This window comes from Capricornis sumatraensis, chromosome 2 (assembly GCF_032405125.1).
Source record: "Capricornis sumatraensis isolate serow.1 chromosome 2, serow.2, whole genome shotgun sequence".
Lineage (NCBI taxonomy): Eukaryota > Metazoa > Chordata > Mammalia > Artiodactyla > Bovidae > Capricornis > Capricornis sumatraensis.
This window is the reverse complement of record NC_091070.1, coordinates 53,223,288-53,243,626: the sequence shown is the minus strand read 5'-3', so window position 1 is coordinate 53,243,626 and position 20,339 is coordinate 53,223,288. Positions and strand designations below refer to the sequence as shown.

The 20,339-nt window shown below is 40.2% G+C and overlaps 1 protein-coding gene across 2 annotated transcripts in view; it reads left to right on the top strand.

Annotated features, from left to right (window-relative positions):
- RORA (RAR related orphan receptor A) overlaps positions 1-20,339 on the top strand; it is an 804,441-nt gene that overhangs the window by 591,405 nt on the left and 192,697 nt on the right. For both annotated transcript variants that reach the window (XM_068964368.1, XM_068964369.1), the window contains exon 2: positions 14,433-14,462. In XM_068964368.1, the coding sequence (XP_068820469.1) occupies positions 14,433-14,462 (30 nt within the window). The remainder of the gene's footprint in view (positions 1-14,432; positions 14,463-20,339) is intronic.

Genomic DNA, 20,339 nt, shown 5'->3' with positions numbered 1-20,339 from the left:
ATCTTGCTAACAGATGAGGCCGACGTGCCCCGTGTTCAGCTCCGGTAATGACCAAATTGATTTTATCAGAGGTGTTTAAAAGGGCCATTTTAGCTTTGCTATTGATTGCCTGACCTCTGCTGTGGGTGCTGGGCTCGGTATATGTTCTCTCCCCATCTCACTCTTTGTATGGAGCCTTCCGGTTTCTCCTCACCTGTGCAAAACCTTTCCTGTGCTTTTAAACCATCTCATTTAGCACTTGCCTCACCATCTGTATTCCCCTTGGGCCCTCTGTACACTTCTGGAGGACTAAGCTTTGGGGTCACAATCAGTAAACTAGACACATGGCTTTTAGGAGCCATCTTCATTCACTGAACAAATTTTCTCAAGATCTTCCTTTGTGCCAAGGACCATTCTTAAGCACTTAAAAGCACAGTGGTAAATCAAGAACATGAAGTTCCTGCCTGCAAGAGCTGACATTGTTGGAGAGGCACCTGACAATCATTTGGTATACTGTCAGAAGAGAAATACTGTGAAGAAAAGTAAAAGCAAAGTGAAGAATGGGGCAGGGAACACAATTCTGGATGAGCTGGTCAGGGGACATCCTGGGAGGAAGTGGCCTGTGAGCGGAGATAGGAGTGATTGTGATAGAGGGATCAGGAGGAAAACTGAACCAGGCAGGGGGAGTCGTAAGCATAAAGGACGTAAGACCAGAGCAAACTCAGTGCTTTAGAGAAAAACCCAAGAAGGCCAGTGTAGAGGAGTGACCTAGGCCAGGCAGAGGGCAGAGGACGTGAGGTGGAGAACCAGGTGGGCTGGGTCCTGGAAGACCTTATGAGCCGTGGAAGGCATTTGAGCAAGAGACCGACATGCTCTTATTCATAGCTGAAATTTTCAGTCTGGCCTTTGTGACGCTTCTCAGCGATGCTGGTGGTACTGCTGAGGTGTCTTGTGTGACTGTGGGCAGACTCAGAGGCTACAGAGCTGAGCACTGTTCTCTGTTCTGCTTCTCATTGGTCGGTTGACTTGGAACCCATCACCTAATAGCTCTCAGGCCCTAAAGTTTCTGAGTCCTTATCCAGGGAGAGATACAGTTTCTTGAAACTCTTCTGGATCTAACATTTGGTGGTTCTAAACTGTAAACAGGAGTTACATAATCAGATATATTTTTCAGGATAAAGCCTAAAAACTGCTGTAGCAAAGAGACACAAGAACACAGTGGCATCTGTGAGGAAGAGATTTGCTTCTCTCATCTGTGCGGTGTCAGCCAATGGAGGCTGCTAGGGAAGCCCAGCTCATGAGCTCCAGGGTCCTGCCACCAAAGATGGCCCTTCCCCCATGGTTGGAGTTGGGTCATGGTCTCATGCAGGTTCCAGTCCATGGGAAGAGAGAGAGAGGCGATCTGGGCAAGCAGCTTCCTTCATTTCCTTTTAAGTGACATGCGAGTTACACACCCAGTGCTTGGGGAGAACCTAGTATGGTGGCCGTGCCCAGCCCAAAGGGACTCTGGGAAATGCAATCTCTAACTGGCCCTCTGTTTGCCCATCTGAAATGCACCTGCTGTGGAAGATAGCAGAATGGGTTTGAAGGGGTAGCAGGAAAACTGCCCTATCTTGTTTTAGAAAAATCCAGCGTATTGTCATGATTCCTTAAACTCTTAAAATTTTGTGGACCTTTGTATTAATTCCTGGAGCTGCTGTAACCAATTGCCACAAACTAGGTGGCTTAAAACAGCAGGAATGTATTCTGTCACAGTTAGGGTTGCTGAAAGTCCAAAATCAGCAGGGTCATGCTCCCTCTGAAGGCTCTAGGGGAGAATTTCTGGAAGCTTCTGTTCCAGCTTCTAGTGGTTACTGGCAATCCTTAGCATGCTTTCCCTTGTAGCTACATCACTCCCATCTCTGCCTCCATCTTAACATGACCTTCTCTGTGTGTCTTCTGAGTCACTGGATCAAAATCCCCCTTTCTCTCTCTCTCTCTCTGTTTTTTTTTATTATTTATTTGGCTGCACTGGGTCTTAGTTGTGGATCTTCAATCTGCTTTGCAGTGTGTGGGATCTAGTTTCCTGACCAGGGATATAACCCAGGCCCCCATGCATTGTGACTGTAGAGTCTTAGCCATGGAACCACCAGGGAAGTCCTCTCCTTTCTCTTACAAAGACAGCAGTCACTAGATTGCAGGCCCACCTTAATCCAATATGACCTCATCTTGGTTACATCTGTGTAAAGACCCAATTTCCAAATAAGGTCACATTCACGTATTAGGACTTGACCATATCTTCTTGGGAGATATAGCTCAAGTCATTACAACCTTCTTAAGACTAGGGGGGAAAAAAGATGGAAGAAAGATGGAAGGATGGAGGGAGGAAGGCTGGGTAAAAAATTTAGCAGAGAAGAGCTGTGTTAACTGAGACCAAACAAATTATAACAAAGTATATCAGTCTGAAAAAGAACCCATAGTTTATTCTGAAGCTCAGTGCCACCTTAATGCCTCAATCCAAGGTCATATAGGCCCTTTTCCCTTTCCTCTTCTATGGGGTCATTTCAATGCATTAGTGTAAGATACCTAGTTTAAGTAATGGAATTCAGGAACCATCAACAGCTCTCAGCTTTGTGCTGTGTATACCTTTGTTGATCATAGAAGCCCCACAGAGAAGATATTCTTACCTTCACCCTACAGATACTGAAACTGAAGCTCAGACTAAGAAACTTGCCTAAAGTGAAAAGACTTCACTGATGATGATGAAGCCAGGCTTGCAGCCTGGGTCCTTCTGTTGTCAAAGTTCGATCACATTACACAGTGTTTGAATCCCAGAGACTCTCAGGGCATACTGACGAAAGGGCCACCTCTTATCTTGAATTTGTGAACAGTGTCTGAGATCGCACCTGCTCTGCAGAGATCTCCACAAACCTATGGGGACCTGAGTGTTGGAATGTGCTAATAGCACAGTCAGATACCCTTGGTCATCAGGATAAACAAAATCTCTATTAAATAGCTAAAGGATCCTTGTTTCCCCAGAAGTCAAGATTTGTTCAATATCAGAGTCCAAGTTTCTTACTGTATTCTAGAATGTTATGTAAAATACATTGAACTTAAAAAGTGATTTTTCAGAACTCCATCTTCATATTGATCGGTGATTTGATTACTACTTTACAAAGTCCAAATGACCCTTTAAAAATAAATTTATTTCTTTATTTGGCTGTGTTGGGGGTTAGTTGCTCCTCGTCCTGTGGGATCTTAGTTCCTCAACCAAGCATCAACCCACCCTCCCCTGCATTGCAAGGTGGATTCTTAACCATTGGACCACCAGGGAAGTCCCTCAACTGACCCTTGAACAGCATGAGTTTGAACTGCAGGTCCACTTACAGGTGGAGATTTTTCAGTACTAAAGACTGCAGTATTATGCAGTCCAGCGCTGGGTGAAACCACAGATGTGGAGGCAGCACAGATATGGAGGGCTAACAGGGCCAACTATAAGTTACATGTGGTTTAGCCCTGAGTTGTTCAAGGGTCAACTGTACTATGAGATTGCCCATCACCACGGGGCCTCCTATAGTTGCCAGCTATGCCATCACACATACACTAAAGTCTGCAGATAGAATTTCTTGTAATGTATAATACAATTAGTAGTTGCCATAAGAAACTTGGTTTTCTACTGGTCTCAGAGAGGTGATGTTTGTTGTACTAAAAACCAGTATCGTCATGTTTCCATTTATAGTGTCATTTTAATGTTGACTTTTCTTTATTATTAAAATTTTATTTGTGAGGTTTATTATAGATATTTTAGAAAAGTATAAACAGTGAGGATTAAATAATAATCATTCTTTATTTCTCCACTCAAAAATAACCAGTGTCATTAATTTTGTGTATATTTTTTAGTCTTTCTCTTAAGACATCTTTCTATGTGATTAAGTTTTCATTATTTTAATGATGGTAGGGTATTCCATTATGTAAACACACATTTTTAAAAATTTAACTCATCATCTACTGTTGACATTTGAGTGGTTCCCCCCTCATGTTTTACTAATACAAACAATGTTGTGATGAAAATCCATAATTACTTCCTAAGCCTACGTTTCCAGTAGTTGAATTGCCAGATGAAAAAGGAAAAAAAAAATTCCCTTGTTTCAGAGATGAGGAAACTGAGGCTCAAGAGAGATTAAGTATTTTGGCCAAACTCACACAGCTGGCAGGTGACAGAGCTTGACCTGGGATCCAATTTTCTCAACTCTAAATCTCATGTGGGAAAAGAGTTTCTGCATCTGCTCTAATAATGATCACATACCAGTTCTGTGAATGCAAAGTATATGCCCTGCTGGCTACTGTCTTTTCTTGAATTGTCACCTAGCAGTGGTCAATCCAGACAAACTGCCAAAAGTTGTCCTCAGAGGAGAAGAGAAAGGCTATATAGTTAACTTAACTGGACTTTTCATCTTTCTTCAAGATGATGATAATGTTGACATCTTTTGAAACTTTTACAGACCCTTGGTATCCTATACATTCAGGAATAACTGAAGCCATCTCTCCATTTCTGAATATTCATTTGATATCCTCACTGAATTCTGGAGTTTTTAGTTCTGAGAGTGGAGCTCATTTCCTCCTGATTTAGAACCAAATTCTCCTTGTTTCCACTTCATTAGCTTCCCTCTCCTTTCTAGGTGAGTCACCACATGAGTGAACATGTGGAATTGTTTCCTCATTTGACATAACCAATATACCCTTGCTCTATCCACACTTCTTACATTAGTAGCAAACTGTTTGGGGTGGCTGCAGACCAGGTGAGATTTCTTCCATCATTACTTGCCTTGACCTGATATGCTGACCGCAAAACATGGTCCATGAAATATGATTATGTTGAGTATACTAAGACATACATAATATATGACAAGTATCCATATACAAGGGCATAATATATGAGAAGCCTGACTTGCTTTGGTGCCCCAACTTCATCATCTTTGATGATGAAGCAACCAACTAGCTCTGGTAGCTTCGACTGTGGGCTTTAAAGCTGTAGCCATGAGTTTGACAGCATCCAGACAAGTCTCCTATAGACCGTACAAGTCAGTACCTGCCCTGTTAGTGGCAAAGATGAGCAATTTCAACAGATTTCAGAGGCATATAAGTGAAGCATTTGCTGGAAACGCATGGTAAAAGCTGCTGAATTTTACCTGCTTTGGATCATTCACTTATAAGCTAAAACTACTCAATTTCAGAAGGCTCAGCTGTTAAGTGTTAACAGTTGTCCATTCATATCTCTGCCTAGAGCTCCAAGATCAAATTTAAGTCATCCAAGTAATATCTAATGGGTAGCTCCATTTTCAGGATAGAGACTTGATAAAAGAAAATAAATTTGAAAGAATAAAGATTCTTATTATTCTTACTGTCCATTAGTACTAATCATACATTCGGCACCAGCAAGCCAGAGGAGAAATTACCCTCCTTAGGTATGGGCTTTTCATAATGCACTGAATAATCATCTCAAAGAGAGAAGATGGATGTTTCCCAAATACGTTTAGTCTCAGAATTTCTTTCTAGGATAGACGATGGTCTCTTTATGTTACTTTCGCTGGGGGACCAGAAATAAGGTTTTGTCCTTGGAACTGTTTTGTCAAAGATAAAGGCAGGACTTGAAAGCAAGTATAACTCTGGCCTGCCTGCCCAAAATTAAAAGATATTTCTGGCCACATATGTCAGGAAATATGACCTAGAGATGGAGGGCAATAATAAGATTTTTTTTAATTCAAAAAACAGAAAAAAAATTATCTTATTCATTCCCATAATCGTTTTTCAAACTGAACTGTAAATTTGTGTGTGTGTGTGTGTGTGTGTGTATTATAAAATGTACCTTGATTGGTAAAAGAGCTGAAGTTTTATTATCGAAATTACTCAACCTAAGCTCAAATCTAACAGAAAAGAAACTTCACATTAAAGTATTATTTATTATCATAATTAGTATTTCTGATGATTTTAAAGGCTTTTTAATGCAATTACAAAATGTTTGATTGTCGTAACATTGCTAATGCTTTGTTGCCTTCCTCATGTTGTCCTTGGTCCCCACAACCCTGGCGCATAATTTATTTCTCTTTTGAGTGAACCCTAAGCATTAGTGTCCATTAAGAAATTTTAAAACAAAGTCCAGAGATTACTTGGAGCACTTTCAGTAATATGTACTGATTATCATTAATAGCTCTTTTGTCCTAGGCAAGGACGTTGTTTTGTAATATCATTTTGTTTGGCCAAGACCTTCTCGGGCTGTGTTCCTGATCTGAATCCTATGTTGATTCTGCCCTACACAGTGTGGAATGGAGCAAGCTCACAGGACAAGTCAGAATGGGTGACAGTGGGACCAGATGCCAGCACAAAGTGATATGTTTTCTTTATGAAACAATTGTTAGCCATTCAAAAAACAAAAATCTTACATTCTGGGCCTTGTTTATTTTGTGTTCTTATGCTACGTATAGATCACTGTTTTAACTACCAGCTTCTTATGATGAGGAAGTGAAAGAGAAGTACAGGAGGGAGCAGGTGGACCCAGACGATCTCAACCTTATCACAATGCTTGTTGATAATATGGCAGAAGGGAGCCCTAATTTTCCAGATTGTATTTTGAAAGTTCTGCCCGAGCTCTCAAATATTTATTTACCAGATTATCCACCCATTAAACAGCAGTGCTCTAATGGGCATTGCCTGAGTTCCCCCGGCCCCAACCAGGGATTGTTCTCTGTTTATCCAGTGCAGAGTATCTGCAATTAAAAACATCTTTAGTAGGAAAGAGGCACTACACTGTGCATCCCGTGTCAATTACATTATTTAAGTCTTACTATAAACCTAGCACTGAGAATTTTATTCCCATTTTATGGATAAGAAAACAGAGGTTCAAGAGAGGTTAAGCCATTTTCCCAAGACCGCAGCTTGAACAATAGGCATCTTATTTAACTCAAGCATCTCATGAGGAGGGAGAATGAGTATTGCAAAGGCCTTTGTATTTGGAGCCCTCCTTTTCTAGAAATAAAACCAAGAGTCAGTGTGCTGGGATCGCTGTAGACACATGAAACAAGCTGGCCCAGTAAAAATTTTGTTAATTATCTTTTGGCACCTCTTTTCCTCTCCACCATACACAGCCACTGGAAATAGGGAAACATTGATATATTTAAAAATAAAAAGAAGAAAATACAAATTCCACAATATCTTAAGTTTTTTTGTTTAATTGGAGTATACCTAGATAGTATATTGAAAAGCAGAGATATTACTTTGCCAACAAAGGTCCATCTAGTCAAGGCTATGGTTTTTCCAGTGGTCATGTATGGATGTGAGAGTTGGACTGTGAAGAAAGCTGAGCGCCAAAGAATTGATGCTTTTGAACTGTGGTGTTGGAGAAGACTCTTGAGAGTCCCCTGGACTCCAAGGAGATCCCACCAGTGCATCCTAAAGGAGATCAGTCCTGGGTGTTCATTGGAAGGACTGATGCTGAGGCTGAAACTCCAATATTTTGGCCACCTCATGCGAAGAGTTGACTGATTAGAAAAGACCCTGATGCTGGGAGGGATTGGGGGCAGGAGGAGAAGGGGACGACAGAGGATGAGATGGCTGGATGGCATCACTGACTCAATGGACATGAATTTGAATGAACTCTGGGAGTTGGTGATGGACAGGAAGGCCTGGCGTGCTGTGATTCATGGGGTCTCAAGGAGTCGGACACGACTGAGCGACTGAACTGAACTGAACTGAATAGTTGATTTACAGTGTTGTGTTAGTTTCAGTTATACAGCAAAGTGATTCATATATGTATAGATATATGTAGATATCCATGTATATTCTTTTCAAATTATTTTCTATTATAGATTATTTCAAGATATTGAATGTAGTTCCCTGTGCTAAACAGTAGGTCCTTGTTGTTTATCTCTTTTATATATGATAGCATATATGTTATTTCAGCTAGTTTTTGTTGTGTTTGCTTTTCCTTTTGTTTTTTATTCTAACACAGACCTTATCCATGTTGCAAATGTCTCTATCTCAAGAATTATTATCTCATCATGAGGGAGGCAAGAGAAGATCTGTGGGCTAAATATTAGCAAAGAGACAAAGGGGCTTCTTTGTAGCTAGGGATTCGTCCATCATGCAGGGCCTCTGGAAATGCCAGTATGGTAATTGGCATGTCTGGAGAGGAGGAAAGATGCCATTTTCTACCAAAAAAAAGTTAAACTTGGTACCATTGCCTGGAAACCAAGAGACAATAAGAAGTCCATCGAGGAAGTTAATTGGTCAAAGACTTGGCACCAAGGGGATATATCATGCTGCTCCATCATAACTGTAACTCTGAAACTACTGATAATCATGACAGTGATGAATCCGTGATATTTTCATGACATTTCCTTTTCATTATTCTGAAGTGTGGTTGGCTAAATAGAGTCAAGGAATCTTGCTATATTCGAAGTTCTAGTTTGGGGAGAGTTGTTGTGGAGATTTTTTTTGCCCTTAGTTTTAAGGGTATTAATTGGTAGTTTAAAATTGTTATCACACTGTTAAGTTAGAAATTACTCTAAAGCATTACCTGGGGATGTTTTTCTCTCTCCCTCTCTCTCTCTCTCTCTCTCTCTCTCTCTCTCACACACACACACACACACACACACACACACACACACACACACATATAAAATGAGCAGGGTAAGATTATAAGGAGTCTCACAATTTTATCAAAAGGTACCATTTTTCTCTAGCCCAGATAATTTTAAAATATCACCCCAAAGAAGTGTATCTTTTCCTTATATAACCTTTTGTGGATACTGCCTTCTTTCTTCTTTGGTTTTTAAAGGTAAAAAGAAGAAAAGTTTCAGGGGGTTGCCTTTGATTGTGAGCTACATTAGATTTTTTTCTCAGTGAGAAATAGACCTGGCAGCCTGTTGCATAGAGGAAGTTTGGTTTGATAGCTTGAATGCAGGGCAAGGAGTCACTGATCAAGAGACTAGAAGGGAAATCAAGAAATCGTGTAGTTCAGCTACTCATTCTACAGATGAGAAAACTAAGCCCCAGAGAAGTTAAATGACTTTCCCAAATCATCCAGCAGGGTCACTTTTGGCTCAGGGTGTATGAGTGGTCTGTGTTTAGAAAGTTAGTTCCAGGTTCCAGCCATCACTCTTCCACAACTCCATGAAGTCCCAGTCTCTGTAGAGCGCATGCCTCTGCAGATCTCTGGGGAAGGATCTTGCCATCACTTCCCAGACATTGGGAAGTGGATCAAAACCTTCACAACATCTGGACTTGGTTTAACGTGCTTTGGTGGTACTGATCCAAGTCCTTTGTCCACGCAGGCCAACTGCCCATGTGCAAGTATCTTCCCTTGATTTTAGAGAGTAAAATCCAGTGGAGTTTGGGGTCTAGAATAAGAGTCCACTTACTTCTAGAAACTTGGTTATCTGTCTTAACGCTCATCAGATACAAACTTTGAAGTCAGAGCCCTTGATCTGATAACCAGTATGAAACCCAGGATACCATAAGAAGCTAAGGTATAACTTTTGGTAGAACATTCTAATTCATCTTTGTTAAAGCAAGACTGTGTGGGTTGCCCATCCTTTATCAAAGTTAATAATTAACATTTATATCACACTTCCCACTTTGTAAAGCTCTTTGCACATTTTTATTTTATTTTGACTTTCACAACAGCCTTTTGAGTATTATTCTGATTATACGCAATTGTAGAGACCAGAGAAGTGAAGTAACTTGCCCAGGGTCTCTGCCAAGAGGAAAAAAGTGGATGGACTAAGAACATAAGTTCAGGTCAGTTGGACTCCAAATCCAGTTATCTTAAGAGCTACCTTGGGACTTCCTGGTGGTCCAGTGGTTAAGAATCTGCCTAGGGGACTTAGGTTCGATCCCTGGTCTAGGAACTAATATCTCACATGCCACAGGGCAATGATGACTACACACAATAGCTACAGAGCCCCTACATTCTGAAACCTCTGGGCCAGCTAGAGAGAAGCTCACATGCCATAGTGAAAGGCCCCACAAACCACAACTAAGACCCAATGCAGCCAAAATGAATAAATATATATTTTTTAAGTTGCCTTTAAAAAGTCTATTCTTTTTCACTTCTGGGTTGAATTAGAGCTGTTTTTCTCTTAAACACTCATTATTTATCTTTAGAAAACCCAACTATCCTGGAATTCTTGATTGAGTCACTGCTGGGAACATGAGGTTTGAAAAAGGCTTACCCCTTCCACCTGAGAACAAAGATGGGCAACCGAGACAGCCTTGATCTCAGGGATGATAAGCTCTATAGCAAGAAAGACAGGGATCTTGCAGCCTCTGGGGAAATGACAAGAAAGCAAAATGGAAGACTAGCCAACCCATTTAAGGGAGAGGGGGATGAAGAAATGGCTGCTGGTCAGAAGCCAGGGTACACAGGCCTCTCAAGTATTTCTTTGACCCAAGCACTGGTGGGGCTTCCTGGCTTAGCTAAGGCTGGGGGACAGGGCTCTGTACATTTAAATTATTTATAGAGCTGATTGCTGAGTGATGTGTTTTTGATGATAGCCATTCTGACCAGTGTGAAGTTATATTTCACTGTGATTTTGATGTGCATTTCCTTGATGATTAGCAATTTTGAGCATCTTTTCATATGCCTGCTGGCCATCTGCCTTTTCTCTTTAGAAAAATGTCTATTCAGGGCTTCTGCCCATTTTTTAATCAAGTTGTTTGCCTTTTTGATGTTGATTTGTATGAGCTGTTTACATATGTTAGATATTAACCCCTTATCAGTCATATCATTTGCAATTTTTTTTTTTCCCATTAGGTAGGTTGTCTTTTCATTTTGTTGATGGTTTCCTTTCCTGTGCAAAAGCATTTAAGTTCAGTTAGGTCCCATTTGTTTAGTTTGCTTTTATTTCCTTTGCTTTAGGAGACAGAGCCAAAAAGAATATGGCTAGAATTTATGTAAAAGAGTGTTATGCCTATGTTTTCCTCTAGAAGTCTTATGGTTTCCAGTATTATATTTAGGTCTTTAATCCGTTTTGAATCTTAGTATATGTGTTAAATGTTCTGATTTCATTCTTTTACCTGTAGCTGTCCAGTTTTCCCAGTAATGATTATGGAAGGGACTATCTTTTCCCCATTATATATTATGGCCTTCTCTGTCATAGATTCATTCACCATAGTGTATGAGTTTATTTCTGAGCTTTTTATCCTATTCCATTGATCTATATATATTTTGTGTGTGTGCCTATACCATACTGTTATGATTACTGTAGCTTTATAGTATTTTCTGAAGTCACAGCACATGATTTCTCCAATTCCATTTTTCTTTCTCAAGGTTTGGCTATTTCAGAGTCTTTTGTGTTTCCATATAAGTTTTTAAATTATTTGTTCTGCTGCTGCTGCTGCTGCTAAGTCACTTCAGTCGTGTCCGATTCTGTGTGACCCCATAGACGGCAGCCCACAAGGCTCCCCTGTCCCCAGGATTCTCCAGGCAAGAACATTGGAATGGGTTGCCATTTCCTTCTCCAGTGCATGAAAGTGAAAAGTGAAAGGGAAGCCGCTCAGTCGTGTCCGACTCTTAGCGACCCCATGGACTGCAGCCTACCAGGCTCCTCCATCCATGGGATTTTTCCAGGCAAGAGTACTGGAGTAGGGTGCCATTACCTTCTCTGAAATTATTTGTTCTAGTTCTATGAAAAATGCCATTGGTATTTTGATAGGGATTGCATTGAAATCTGTAGATTGCTTTGGGTAGTATGATCATTTTAACAATATTATTTTTTCCAGTCCAAGAACATCATATATCTTCCCATCATTTTGTGTCATCTTCAATATCTTTCATCAATGTCTTATAGTTTTCAAGTACCAGTCTTTTACCTCCTTAGAGAGCTTTAAATACATACCATGGATTCACTTCCCACCAGAAAACTTTTTATTGTCTTTGTTAAACTTTCCAGAGTTGACTCATTTGTGCAATGAGAAGGACATTTTCTCCTTTTTTCCCCACTTCTGTGGAGTCAGTTACTTTGAAGTACTGGAGCTTCTATAGAGGAAACAACTACCATAAGACATTAGTGTGATCACAGTTATTTTTAAGGAAATAAGAAGTAAGGGATTCCATGATATTTTCTGATTATTTCTTTAAATTTGTCTTTTATGTGTTCAAATTGTTTCATTTCATTTTCCTTTCCTATGAAAACAGAATTTTGACTTCATAATGGCTCTTAAGTTAAAAAAAGGAAAAGAAAATTAAGTGCTATACACAGTTCTGTCTCTATAATTAGGAGTTGTAATGCATTTTAAAAGATATTTAAAATGTGAGAGGGATCTGTTTTTTAAGCCTTTCTCCATAAAAGTATATCTACTAATTTATTGGTATATTTTTCCTTGCTGTAATGAATATAATTTACACTTTATTTGTATAAGTTAGGGTTGCCAGATAAAATACAGGATGCTCAGTTACATTTGAATTTCAGATAAATTATTAGTGTCTGAAATTCAGATGTAACTGGGAATCCTGTATTGTTTCTGCTGAATCTGGCAGCTCTTGTATAGATATATCCCCCAGTTATTTATACTGATCACTAATTGGCAGTTAAAAAAAAAAAAAGGCTGAGTTTGTGCTGTTGCAGAAGTCATACTTTCTTCTGGAGACAGATATGAGAAGTTTTAGCTCCATGCTATTCTGATCGCAAAGACCAAGCAGTTTTCCTGGAAAGATTTTCAAAATGTATTATCATTATAATCGTCATGAAAATATTTGATGAGAACCCTGCATCACACTGTATAATAAATTTAAGTAGAAAAGTCAAAGCAGTGGTATTTTCATCAGGCCTTTGGATGTCAGGAAAAATTGTTCCACACTCAGCGAATATAGATAGGTGCGTTTGGGGCTGTGTTAAATCCAATTGTGTGAAGGTTCTGAATAATCAGGAGTGACAGCATAAGCACTTTCTCTTCAAAGTGATTTTTACAGAAAGCATTATTTCCTAAGGAAAGTACACATATAGCTCTCATAATGCTGAAAGAGCACTAATATATCAATTTATTGGTGCTGGTGTCATGAGCTGGAGTTGCAAATGGTATTCAGATTTTCAAATTGACTCCCTGTTGCTGTTGGGAGAAGGTCCCTTCCCATGAAAAAGCTTATTTCAAAAACTCCTAAAACCCTTTGGTTAGTTCCCATGTGAGAGAGTCTTTAAGACTCTTTGCAGAGGGTTTTAACTTCACTCTGCAAAGCCAACTCAAACACGATGAAAAACAATAGTTTCGTTTTCCTCAATAAAAAGGAGGGAAAAAAGAATTTGAGTTGGGCTATGTAATTTCAGCTTCCCTAAATAAGTCCTTTGGAAAGTTGTGGGGGGAACAAGTGTGTGATTTTGGTCTTGGTGCACAACTTTGGCACTTTTTTTTTTTTTTTTTATGTCTACCATGGATTTTCACAACAGATTTCTTCCCTGTATGATACGTCCCATAGCTAAGTAATAGGTCTGATGTGGGTGCCAAATTTTTCAATGAGGTTCCTTTCTAAACGAGGGTTAAATAGTTCTCTTAATAACTTGAAAGAAAAAACACATTTAAGGTTTACCGCATTTCTTAGTCACAGGCTAAATGTTTTCAAGAGTTTTATGACTTTGAGCCTATTCCATTTTAAGAATATCCCCCAAGAAGAATGAAGCATACAGAATTAATAAGTGGAACACTTGTGAAATGGCAGTAGCACTGTTTTCATTGAAGGATGCGTTACATTACCTTTCTGAGGTCCTCACGTGCTGAGTCTTGCCCAGCTCCATTCCTCTCCTGCTCTCTGTAGAGCAGCTTGGAAGCCTCAGGGCTGCTGACTCATGAATCCCTCGTGTTTTCACGTGGTCTGTGTGCATCGTGCTGCCATTTGCAGAAGGAGCATTCATCCCCCTTCTGACTTTAATGAGTACGGACAGAGAGGCACATTTTGTGGATGTATTTTCGCTCCCCATTAAGTGTAATGCTTCATGTAAGCAGCAAAAGTCATTTTCATTAAAAAGTAAACATGAAATCAATGGCCAGAGCAAATTAATTGCTCCGTGGCTCAGTTCACTCTTGTCTGAGTAAGTTGGCCTCACTCTCTTAAATCTTTCCCTTAAATCTTAAATCTTTCCCACTCTACTTCTAAACGTGATCATCTTCCCTTTTTAAAATAAAAAATAAGTCTTCCCTCACTCTGTTTAATGACTATCTATGCCTCTATTTTTATTTTATTTATTTATTTATTTTTTTAACCACAGAATCTCTTAAGCCAGTAGGCAGTGCTTGCTGGCCTCATGGTGAACGATTTCATTACTCTGGGATAGATCCCATGATGTTGTAGGTGAAATGAGAACTCATCTTCCCTCTCCATCCCCATCCGAACAAAATGTATTTCAGTGTACACTGGGAATGATGTATGTTCTAAGAAATACACATAGGCTGCTTTCTCACCTTTGTCCTTGTTTCTTCTCTTCTAGGTATCTCAGTAACAAAGAAGACCCATACATGTAAGTAATGCATCTTTTTTTCTTGTCCAAAGTTTTCTGCAGAATTGGAATTCGCATATGTCTGGCTGCTGTGGCCCTTCCAAGTATAAACTAATGTTTCAACTGTGATCCATGGTCAGTACAGGTCATACTTCTCTACCTGTAGTGGTTGGAAGTGGTACATCTCCACCTGTTTGTACTGAGTGTGTGTTAAAGAGGGTCTAGGCATAGTGTGATACATTCTAGCAATTCGAGGCATTCATCTTTAGAAAAACCATACAATCTAGCCAGGAGGATCAATTAATTACTTACTGGTCACCCTTACTCTGGATCCTTCTTAGAGGAGTTGATATGTTTCCAGGAAACATCACCTTGATTTCTTTTAAACTTGGGTTTCCTTTTCCTCACCATTCACGATGTAGGTCGTTTTGTACTTGTGTCTGTGGAGCAGAGATACTGACCAGGAATCTGGGTGCTGCCGGTTGACCCTGAGTGTGGCCTTTGTGGGCCCTGGTAAATCGCATGGGTAGTTTGATGTGGAAACATGTGCTGAATTTATCCTCTGTATTCATTCCCACCTCTCAGCTTCAACTGCTTCCATCAATTGCCTTCATTCGAACTCCACCATAAGTTTGCAAACTCACGTCAATGTAAAGTGTTGTGATTTGCATTCTGAGCAAATTTGACTGTGCCTTGAACCTCAGGATGAAATCAATATGTCATTGATGGCAGGCAGTCAACTTTCGCTGTAGTCTACCAGCATATTATTTAGACTTTGAATTAAGAGTGTCATTAGAATTTGATAACTATTTTAGACCACAGATACGTGCTACCTATGAGATATGTTTGGGCATCCTTCTAAGGCAAGCAGTGGAGATACTTATGGCACAATTTAGGGCCGACAGAGATGTGTCCCCCAATTTTTCCTATGTATGCTTTGAAAAGTTTTGATTTTATGTGAACCATTTGGAGGGGGAAGAAAATCTGTGTACCATCAAAGTAGTTTATCTTGTGCCTCGGTTGATTCTTAAAATCTGCTCTTGGATTTGTCTGTCTGTCTATCTGTATTTGTAGAAAACAAACATAAAAAGCAAAAAAGAAAAAAAAAAAACACAAAAGCCAACAACCCCACCCAGTTTGATGGTTGCCTGACTCTTAGGTCCCAGTCCTGCAGTCTCTCCACGTGGCTCTCCCGTGGGCTCCAGTAGAATGTTAGTTTGAGGATAGAGGGAAGTTCAGGCCCGTAATGGACACATGCTCAGGACAGCACCTCGTCTCTCAATGCACAGTTCCAGCTGGCTGTCCCTCCACCAGGATAGTCTGTGGCCCTTAGTTTTCTGGGGGTTGTTTTGTCGTCGTCGTCGTTGTTGTTCTTGCTGTTGTCGGTGCATAATTGAGCTCATGATGACTGAGAGATTGACAGTGCAGGAGACTGAAGTCCTCTGTATATCCGCAGGGCAGGCATGGTACAGAGAGCTTCCTTGCACAGCCTTGCCCATGAGCTCGTCCCTGGCCTGGTGGGACCCACTCTAGAGGTGGTAAGTAATTCAGTCTTTCTGCTAGCTCAGTCCTGGGCCTCTCCCGAACAGGGGCGGATGATTGTGCCTACTATTGATGGCGGTTTGGGGTATGGACTCCTGGCCACCTGGCAATATACAGAAAGCCGCTGACTGTTTGCATTATGACTTGGCTCCTGGATAAGTGAACAAAACCACTAGTTCAACTCCATTGGATTCAATGAATAGGACAGAGACCAGAGATGTTACTTAACATACAGACCATGTACCCATAAGGACCTTCAAGGAACTGTCATCCCTAAGGATAATTTCATTGGCCTGTTGCAGAAATAATAACCTGTGGTTGGATTGAAATGCATGGAAGGATTTGGGTGAAAGCATGAGAGTGGTAGCTAGCGAGAAAAGGTGGCACTTCAGGCAGTGTAACAGGTTGGTCTTTCATTGGAGGCTTACTGAACTCTATCAGATATACCTGCTTGAAAACAAAATCAAGATATAGCCAGAGTGGGTAGATTTTGAGTGCCTTTCTAACTATGAAAATCAGCAGGAAAATTCTTAGGGCTTAAGCATAATGTAAATGTAGAAAGATTTAATACTTCCTTTATTGTGTAGCTTCGATATTACATTTATAAGAACGATTTAGACTGGAAATCATCTTGGTGTTTTTGGTTGATGTTTACTTTCATGATGTGGAGACAGGGCCCAAAATAAAATGTCCCAATGACAAGCTGGGAAGAATAGCATCTGAATAGACAGTTGACACAAAACTTTGCACATACCAAGGAGAAATTGAACTGTCCAAGTTGCATGCTAGTGAAAGTCTTCTATGACACTTCAACATGGAGATTGTTTTTGTCACTAAGCTTAGCAGACAGGCCATCATATTTCTGATCTTAGTGTCTCTACAGGCCCTGAAGAGTCATGAGGAGGAGGAAAACAAATCAGTTCTTCCTCTAATAACCATCACCCAAATGACTTCTTTAGCATCTGTCTGATTTTTCTTGAAAACTGAACTTTCCCAACTTGCTGATCAGTTTTCTTAATATGTTAAATTCCAGCTCCTCCTAAATCATCTTGACATCTATTCTTCAAAAAGTTTCACTCTCAGGGAAATGTGTGAACTCATTTTTTGGACTATCTCGAGACTTCTACTTTTAGCCAGGGTTTGGCAAACTTCAGTCAAGGCTTGACTACATAATCACCCACAGCTGAAATCACCTCCCATTAGCAGTTTCAACCTGAATTTCCTAACTGCCCTCAGAGAGAGATTGTTCCACTTACAAATTAACATGTACATTGCAGAATATATTATCGGACCCGAGTGTCAGCTCACAGGTACACCAGTCAGAGGTGCAAGAACTACAAAATGAACCTGAATAGTTGTGACACTTAGGCCACCTTGTTATCTGGAAAATACAGGTATTGCTTCTTTAAAAAAAACAAGTGTTTGGAGTGAGTTAAGCCATAAATTCCCAGGAAAAGAGATCTGATTGTTAGCCTCACAGAAATCCATAAGCATGGTCTTTGGAGACCACTGATTCTCCTCGGTTCCTGGGACAGCCCCGTCAGTGTCATTAGCTTTACTTGGCAGGTGAGGAAAGGCCAAGTTTGGGGGCTTCTGCTATGACGTCAGCATGACAGATCAAGGAATTTTTATGCTTGCGATGTTCTTCACTTGTCAACAGGAAATTTTCCTGATGGGTTTTGATGTGTGAACATAAAAGGGAGTTTTTATTTGTGGGATAGGGGTGTCCTCGAGAAATTTTACCGTGGTGTAGAATTTAATTTTCGTGGTTGATTATATAGCACCTGTATTTCGTTGGACACTTCCAAGATTGCTTTAGCTTTGGTGATTCACAAGTTTGTTCTGGTCCCTTTCCTGCTAAAATAGTACTGTGTGGATAAGTATGTTTTTTCTTGGAATCCACTGCTGTCTTTGTTTTTATTATTTGCCAAGGACAACTGTTCATTTGCTCCTGACTTCTTAATCTAATTCTGCATGGGTAGTTATGCATTCACTAAAATGTTAGAAGATGACATATACGGAGATGAAAAAGTGAAAAATACAACAGATAATAATCTTAGCTATTTCCAGCTACTAGGGAGTTTACCATCATTGTCATCATCTTAGGGAATATAGCATCTAGTCACCACAGCGTGGACCAGAGAGATACCTGGTTGGCTCCTGGATTGCCTCCAGAGTGTCAGTAGACCATGATCACTTCCTCCTGTTCTCATCCTTGTTTATACTCTTTATTCTTTTCTTAGAGATTTTTGTTTATTGAAGTATAGTTGAGTCACAATAATGTGTTATTTCAGGTGTACAGCACAGAGTGATTCAGATAGATAGATAGGGAGGTAGATAGATAGATCTTTTTCAGATTCTTATCCCTTATACATTATTATAAAACATTGAGTACAGTTCCCTACTCTGTGGTATATAGTAGGTTCTTGTTGGTTATCTGTTTTATATATAGTAGTGTATATATTGGAAAAGGCAGTGGCACCCCACTCCAGGACTCTTGCCTGGAAAATCCCATGGACGGAGGAGCCTGGAAGGCTGCAGTCCATGGGGTTGTGAAGAGTCGAACACGACTGTGCGACTTCCCTTTCACTTTTCACTTTCATGCATTGGAGAAGGAAATGGCAATCCACTCCAGTGTTCTTGCCTGGACAATCCCAGGGACGGGGGAGCCTGGTGGGCTGCCATCTATGGGGTCACACAGAGTCAGACACGACTGAAGCAACTTAGCAGCAGCAGCAGCAGCAGTGTATATATATTAACCCCAACACCCTAATTTATATTCCTAAATCATATCCCTTGTATTTCTTGTTTAAGTCTCTTCTCCTTGCTTTCTTCCACACTCAGGGACTTCCAGACATTCAAAAATTACAAGTTACTCAGTAAGCAATCACTAAAATTTGTCAGTGTAGTCCCACTGAGTGTCAGTTTTCCCTAGTAAATAAAAATAGAATATGCTTCTGAACCTTCTGGAACTTTGCATTTTAACCCAAATAACCATCAAAAGTGAATTTAGTACATTTGCAAATGTTTGGTTGCATCAGGCTAACACCTAAGATAGAAAATTAAAGCACTGTGTTATTTATAAATAGGTTTTAGTTCTTAGAAGTAAAAATATTTTACTACAAATCAGAATATTTCTTTGAGAACTAACCCTTTTGTATCTTTAAAGAAAAAAACTATTTACATTATCCAAGCAGACTTGGTTAATGTATTCACTTCTTACCCCCTAGAGACTTAGCTTTAAATTTGACTTAGAGAAAATAGTTTTGAGGCCTCAACCTCCTCTCCATGGATATTTGCTGATATCGCAAAGTGAACCCAACAGTTTGTCATGGTTGTTGCTGTTTACTCAGGAGGTCCGAGAACTAGACTCGCCTTATTTTCTTGTTTTCTTTTCCTTTCCTTGAGGCCATTCCTTTTGGTTGTAGACTCTTAGCAACCCCAAACTTGGGGCTCACCCACAGTGTTTTCACAGTCCAGGAAAACTCAAGAACCATTCTTGGCAAAGTGAATGGAAGGTGCTTTGGTTGTATAGTTAATTGGTTGCTGTGACAACCAGCGTGAGTCATGGTGTGACTCACGGCAATTATAATTTCAATTGCTGGCTGGATGTTTCATTGGGACAGACCTGAGAAGAAGCCACACTGAAGTTCTTTCAGTAGGCTTTCATCCAGCTCTCATCCACCCATTGACCAACAGCCACAAACTAGTGCTCACAAAGTTGCCAGAAGTTTAATTTCTTAGCTTGCTGAGACCACTAGCCATCCCAGACACTAAGTTTGCTACCGATGGAGCATGACCAAAATACAAGTGCTGGCCTCTTTAGAGGGCTACTCAATGGACAATTGTTTATTAAGGATTTACTATGTACTGACAGATTCTTTGACCCCAAGGAGCTTACCCACTTAGTTCAAGATTGGGACTGCAGGAAAGTGTGAACACATAATCACAGGAAATAATCTGAAAATACAAAGGCTAAGTGTACAGTTTCCAGAAGTTTCAGCTCATAACTGGAAAGCAGATTAAACCAGAGAAGTGAAAGAGGAGAAGAGCATTAGAGAGACCTCCAGGATTCTGACACTGTGACCCAAGCATACAGTAGCAGTGGAGGGAGCGGTGAATGTTTAACCATGGATGCTAAAAACGACCCTTGCTCCTCCTCCTCTCCCCCTGTTCTCACCCAGAGGAATACCTACTTTGTTCCTTCAAGATCAGTTAATCCGAGGAAGTAAAAATCCCCCGAACTGTCTGGAGACGTTTGCCTTGTTTAGACTCAGCCTGTCTGTCTAGAGCCAAGCTCTTTGAACTATACAGGATTCCTCTGTCTCATCATATTAAGATATAAATGGATCACAT